This window comes from Triturus cristatus, chromosome 6 (assembly GCF_964204655.1).
Source record: "Triturus cristatus chromosome 6, aTriCri1.1, whole genome shotgun sequence".
Classification (NCBI taxonomy): Eukaryota; Metazoa; Chordata; class Amphibia; order Caudata; family Salamandridae; genus Triturus; species Triturus cristatus.
In genome coordinates, this window is record NC_140589.1 from 238,838,410 (window position 1) to 238,845,794 (window position 7,385).

At 42.2% G+C, this 7,385-nt stretch overlaps 1 protein-coding gene across 1 annotated transcript; it reads right to left on the reverse strand.

Moving 5' to 3' along the window:
• Positions 1 to 1,657: 1,657 nt before the first annotated feature.
• LOC146816712 (general transcription factor II-I repeat domain-containing protein 2A-like) lies at positions 1,658 to 3,025 on the reverse strand. Its single transcript, XM_085609549.1, has one exon. It carries the CDS (start codon positions 3,023 to 3,025, stop codon positions 1,658 to 1,660), a length of 1,368 nt encoding a protein of 455 aa, XP_085465675.1.
• Between the last annotated feature and the right edge of the window lie 4,360 nt (positions 3,026 to 7,385).

Consider the following 7,385-nt stretch of genomic DNA (forward strand, 5'->3'; position numbering starts at 1 on the left):
GCTAAAAGAATATTTCTTGTTAGGATTTTTGACAAAGTACACATGTAACTTTAGGTGCATTTACCTTTTTTTGTCCCTCTGGAAAAGTGAAAAACTGCCATATAAAGCTGTCTTTCTGCTTCCTGTTCCTCTGCCTCTCAAGAGTGTCCTGGTCACTGTCTGAAGATGGTTGCTGTTCAGCCATTGTCTCTCAACAACAGAAGAGCTCCTTCTCCAAAGGAATCAGAACTAATAATGAGGGGAGTAGGTTTGGTTTGGGAAGAATCTGGAACTGAAAGTACTTCAAACCAATCAAAAGTGATGATTCTTGATCACATGACTTGCCATGAGGGGATTGGGTGTGGTGTTGAAACAATTAGAAACTGAAAGTAATGATAACCAATAAGAAGTGCTGTTTTATTATGCATAAACCCAAGGTGCGCGCACTGCGCAAGCTCCGAGCACGCACCTCGTGATTACGTATGCGCGAACGCGTAGGAGCGCATGTGCATACGTCATATGCGCGTACCTAGCGCGCATACGTTGAACACGCGTATACGCGACCGTTATTGCGCGTAATTTTAGCGTATGCGGAAGTAAACCGCGTGGAGCGCGTAGGACGCACGCACGCATGCGTACGTACGTACGCGTACGTACTGGGTGCGCGCTCCCAGCGCGCGCTATGACGTATATTTGCGTACGTAAATAACGTACGACGGTATTCATAAAAAACTTACGAAATTGTACTAGAAGCGCACTCAGAGCGCGCAACCCAAGAATATATATAAAAAAAAAAAAAGTGGAGAAAAATGTATTGCAAAAATTAAAAAAACTGTTCAACTTTATTCTAATTGAATTTAAAAAAAAAAAGCAAAAACAAATAAAAAGATACAGATAATATATAAATGAATACATAGGAATTTTATTTTTAATAAAAATGTTTTTTTTTAATTAAATAATACAAAAATTAGCATTTAAAAAACCGTACAAATTCACTGAAAAAACCAAAGGTTTCACACACGTTATAGTTAGGAATTAGCATTTAAAAAACCTTGCAAATTCACTGAAAAAACCATAGGTTTCACACATGTTATAGTTAGCTGGACATTTCACTCGTGAAAAACCAATGAAATTCCCCCGTTATAGTTAGTTCAGCTAACTATAACTCGCGCCCCCGCAATGCACTGCTGATGACGTCACATATTACATCACTCATGACATGGTCAGTGACATCACTCATGACATCACTGATGACATCTCAAATGACATCACTGATGACATCATCCTTGTGACAGAGTGGCAGACCTCCTCTCACCCTAATACATGGGTACTCACAAACTTTCTCTCGGGGGCCAAATTTACAGTGTGGTTTCTGGCCGAGGGCCGCACTGGTGGGGGCGGGGTCATTGGGGGCGGGGTCAGTGGGGGCGGGGTCAATGGGGCGGGGCTATGGGGGGGAAAAACAAAATCACTGCCGTTTCAAAACATTACTAGACAATGCTGTATTTCCAAAGCAGATGTAACTACATGGAGCACATGTTTATAATGTTTTTTTATTAGCAGACAATAGCAATCTTGAGTGGGATTGCATGGCAATTTTCAGTAACCGGATATTCAGCATATGCCCAGTGCAGCATAGGCTTCAGAGTCCCAAAAATAGATATGTTAAAGACAAACACTACGAACTTATTTTACATTTCATGTCACCGATTAGTTTTCTGTAATCTGGTACCAGGTTGGAAACTGCAAGCCTTAAAAGCTGCTCCAGATGTATGTCTGTAAGTTTATTTCTGAGTTTGCTCTTCAACAGTCCCATTGTGGAAAATGAACATTCGCAAGCATATGTTGACCCAAACATACAAATTACCTTCTGGGCCAGTGTAAAAAGAAGAGGAAACTTGTCAGGGGGCACAATTTTCCAGAATTCTTCGGGTGCTTGCCCCAAAAAAGATGCTTCGAGGGCTGAATTGTGCTGCATGTCAATGAGCTCTATTTCTGCTTGAGCCCTTTCCATGCCAATAAGGGCAACAACGTCAAGATTTCGTGCACTCACCATCCAGGGGTTTTCAACCAGCCTGAACAGAGGGGTGAGGGCTCGGAATTGAGCAAATCGTCGTTTGATCTCCCCAGATATTTCCTCAAGACATGCACCAAGGTCTAGGTTTGACAGAATTTCTTGTGCATCTGGAAACCTCTGCATCACAGCTAAGAGTTTTGGGAAGTGGGTGAAGTCACTATCATCCAGCTGCTCTTTGAATAGCACAAGCTTACTTTCAAAAGCATAAATACCATTCATGAGGGAGTACACAAGCTGTTGTTTACCTTGCAGGGTCAAATTAAGAGCATTAAAATGTGTGAAAATATCTGAAAGAAAATGGAGCATAATAAGCCATTTCACATCCGTTAGTTCTGGGAACGATTGGCCTCTACTGTTAACAAAGAGTACAATTTCAGGAAGCAATGCGATGAACCGCTCCAGAACCTTCCCTTTGCTTAGCCAACGCACGTCAGTGTGCATCAAGACGTCGGTATATTCTGCTTCAGATTCCTGCAGCATTGCTTTAAAAAGTCTATGGTTGAGAGCTTTGGCACGGATAAAATTAACAATTTTCACTGCACCTTTTAGGACAATATTCAGTTCTCCATGCTTTAATTTTCCACACAATACTTCCTGGTGAATAATGCAGTGGTAGTCTATCACAGTCTGTCCTATGAGCTTCTTTTTCAGCATAGATACGAAGCCTCTGTCATGGCCTACCATGGCAGGAGCCCCATCCGTTGTTATGCTGACAAGAGTATTCAGTGGTATGTCATTTGTTTTAAAGTAGTTGCACATGCTGTCCAGTATATCTTCTCCTCTTGTGTGCCCTTTCAGTGGTAAAAGGCACAGGAGCTCTTCTTTGGGATGAAGCGATTGGTCCAGATACCTCACCCAAACTAATAACTGAGCCACATCGCCTATGTCTGTGGACTCATCCATGGCAATGCTGAAGAACGGAGACTCTCTCACTGCATTGATCACCTGCTCCTGGATGTTTTGTCCCATTGCCTCTATTCTGCGTGCACACGTGGAATCCGATAGCTGCAATGCACCGATTTCCTTTAAAATGCTGGCCTTATTAGTGTAATTGTCAAATAAAATTTCGGCTGCTGAAAGTAAAAACAAGGATGCAAGGCAAAGGTGCCACGACTTTAATCCATAAAACATGCAACGTCTCCCACAAAGCTACCTTAAAACAGGATCAACCAAAATGCACCCATCAATCAAGGACCATTCACTTCACAAAGAAAAGAGATGTCCTATTAGTTAAAAAAAAAAAACTGTGTTTACATTTTGTAATCATGGCTAGTAATAGTGTTTTCAATATTGTAACACAGCAGCAGCGCACTAATATTACTGCAAGTAATGTCTGTGAGACCACTCCCATTTCTCATATGCGAGTTCCTGTTTTGATCTAACATTATTACAATGGCATCTGAGACAGGTGGGGAGAAAGAGAGATGGTGAGACTTGAGAAAAGGCGCAGGGTGAAAGAGTCCGGGAAAGTAAGGAAGAGACAATTGGAGAAACAGATGAGAGACCATCACATTGCCTACTAAAATAGGATGCTGTGCTTACCTCTCGGGGTGCAAAGATCAACCTGCGGGTGGAGCTGGTGTTGCAGGGTGATGGAAATGAAGCTGGTCGTGAAGATGGAGGCAGATGTGGTGATGGAGCTGTTGCTGGCCTAATCCAAGTGGCGAAGAAGGGGCCTCAGGCAGAGAAGTGGCTTTGGGCGAGAAGACGCTGCGGTGGACGAGAAGAAGCATTAAAGCAGGCAATGTTCCATTCTGATATGCTGCAGCAACTTCCCCTTTCACAACATTCTGCTTCCTGTGTGCAGTGAGTTGTAACAACAGATACACAATAGTTTGTTAATCAGTGTGGGTGTGATTGTGCCATTTCTTTTTTTTAAATTATATTATAGACTGCATGTTTGAAGAACCAAGGTTTGCTTACAATTTAGTGACAGTAATTAAGCTCTGTCAAGAAAAACATGTGCTGCCTCGGGGTAATCGGGGCCTGCTCTAGGATGTTTGGGGCCCTGGGCAGAAAAGGAATGTGTGAGGCCCCTCTAAATTGCAGACAGCGTGATTCAGGGCTGAATAGATGCCCTTGCTCCTGAAGCGTCAGCCCCTCCCGCTCAGTCACCTTCAGAGTGCTTGGTGTGGAGAAGCACACACGCAGAGTCGAAAAAGAAACAGCATAGTTGGGAGTTTTCTGTAATAATAAGAATCGATTTCCAGCCAAAATTAACCCTTTTTGCAACATTAATCAATGTATACTTTGCTGAGTGTATGCCGTTCTGGGATGAAAGTTAATAGCTCGCTGTTCTATATTAGGACTTTAAATTATAAATTGCAAGTAACAAAAGGAGGTTTCCCTTAAAAGCGGTAATCTGCTGATCTGTTGACATCATACGTACTCTACTTGATACACGTTCTATGCAGCAGGCATGTTAACCCTGTGCACTAACTTCACCGAAAAGTCAAAACCTCAAGATACAAAATGCTGATCTCTCTCCAGGAAGATAATTAATCGCACGAGTTATCATGACCATTTATGAGAGGCCTGGTAATTGCCTGCGGAAAGAAACGCTGCAGCAGGTGCTTAAAAAGCATGATAAACTTTCAAACATGGTTCTCCCACGAAGCCATCACCGGGCAAAACAGAAGCGGTAACAACCGTTACATAGACTTACCTTCAGCTTGACGGATATCGGAGTTTTGCCGGCTGCAACGAAGATCCTCCCCGGGGCTGGGGGCTGCGAGGAGGTCGAATCCGGCTGCAATGAAGATCCTCCCACGGGCTGCGAGGAGGTCGAATCCGGCTGCAATGAAGATCCTCCCTGGGGCTGCGGGCTGCGAGGAGGTCGACGTCGACGTGGCCACGGACACTGGAAGCTTCTTCAAAGGTCTTTAAAAGTCAGCTGTAAAAGCGCTAGTTACAGCTGACTTTTAAAGGGCTTGTGCTTCGCGCCGGGTGCCGTGTGTGACGTCACGTCACGTCTCAGCGGCCCAGGCCAATCAGAGGCGAAATAAGCAGAGAAGATGGTCGCAGGAGCAAACGTTGTGAATACGTACTGAATACGTATTCACTACGTATGCGCCTGCGGCCATCTTCTCTGTTTACAGGAAGGAATTTGCATACTGCATGCAAGGGTCCGCGGGCCGCCGATGGAGGGCGGGCGGGCCGCCAGCGGCCCGCGGGCCGTACTATGAGTACCCGTGCCCTAATATAACCTTTGATACACACATTCAAAAATAGACACTAACATTTTCAAAAAAATGGACATACCAATACCAGTTACAACAACCTCTTGAGTAATTCTAAGATCCACATACACATCCACTCATTCACCAACAGTCCTATACAGTCACTCATACATGTACTCACTCATCATATGTACTCATACACCTATACATCCTGTTACACAATGCCACTCATCCACAGAGTTACTCACACACATAATCACTCATGCTAATAAAGGAAGAAACATACATTTACTTGCATATACATTTATACACACACCACCACACTTACTTCTACGGGAACTTACACATACTTAGTCTTTTAAACAATCACTTATAGAAACACATACTTATTCATACAGGAACTCTTTCAATCTCTCACACTCACATATACTCACTTATATACACCAATAGTCACATATACTAGTTTAAAACATATGTAGTTACTGATAAAGACACTATTGAGACAGTCGTTCACTCACTAACACACCCATACAACACACTCATGCACCCATACAGTCCTGCACACATGCTGTCTTCAACACATACAAAGAGAGAGTCACTCATTCATGCACCTATGCACTACGTAATACCCCCCACCGAACCATGCAGACACTCAGACTGATACTCAAAAAAACAACTAATAACCTATATAGACACCCATGTAGCTACTCACCAACCCATGCAGCCACTTATACACAAAGTGAGAGACTGATACAGATATTTACATATTTAAACATTACTCACTAAGCCATGTATTCACTAAGATACACTTAATCAGTCAGTTATACAATCTATTTTTCAAAAACAAATCATCCATTTAGACACTTATATACCCATTTATTCTTCCATCGACCTTGAGATATACATATATAAAACATATTTAATTTTCAGAAAAACACACATTCACTGGATGATGTCATCAGTGATGTCATTTGAGATGTCATCAGTGATGTCATGAGTGATGTCACTGACCATGTCATGAGTGATGTAATATGTGACGTCATCAGCAGTGCATTGCGGGGGCGCGAGTTATAGTTAGCTGAACTAACTATAACGGGGGAATTTCATTTGTTTTTCACGAGTGAAATGTCCAGCTAACTATAACATGTGTGAAACCTATGTTTTTTTCAGTGAATTTGCAAGGTTTTTTAAATGCTAATTCCTAACTATAACGTGTGTGAAACCTTTGGTTTTTTGAGTGAATATATATATATATATATATATGTATATATATGTATATATATATATATATATCACAAAGAAGCACAAAGCGTTCCCCAGTTACCGGAGCTCCTGGCCCTTCGGGGCTGCCTCACAGATGGGCATGGGGCAGCCCATTACCTTCTCTCAGCAGCAAACACACGAAGTGAGGCCCAATACATTTGAAGACGCTTTATTTCGTAATTTTCAAGCGCCTGCTTCCATTTGCCCAACGTTTCGGCGTGATGCCTTGTTCACGGACTGGAAACACAAGCGCCCAGGTGCGCTTGAGCATGCTTTTAAAATAGTGCAGCACGTGACTGTAATTGTAAACTACTAATCCCATAGTGCTTTGTGCATGTTAGTATAATACACGGTGAAAGTCACAAAAGTTCTGATCCTTGGTGGTAATATTTATCACTTTACACAAGCACGATGTTACAGTGGAATTTCTTTCCCAATATATATATATATATATATACGGCTGGTAATGCTATCTTACACACGAGTAGTGCCCACCCTGGTCATCTCATCAAAAGCACACCTTATGGAGAATTTTTACGTATGCGCAGAATCTGTAGTTCCAATATAGATTTAGAAAAGTGTCAAGAAGAGGCCCTAAAAAGATTTCTTGCTCGTGGATACTGTTTGAATGAGCTGGAACAGGCCAGAATTAAGGCGAATAGTCATATGAGAGAGGAGTGCTTAAATACCACTGCTCAATCTAAAACTAAAAACTTAGGTGATAATCTAAAAGAAAATCAAGGAGGAACCAGGCTTATAACTACATTTAGTGTAGAAGAAAAGAAAATTAGGGGGATTATAGTTAAGCATTGGCCGATATAACTTTAGCCCCTCTTCTGCCTGAGAAACCACTTATCACTTTTAGAAGAGCTCCCTCAATGAGAAAT

Excerpts from the sequence above, each read along its gene's own strand:
- LOC146816712 (XM_085609549.1), bottom strand. The coding sequence starts at position 3,025 with ATGGGACAAAACATCCAGGAGCAGGTGATCAATGCAGTGAGAGAGTCT.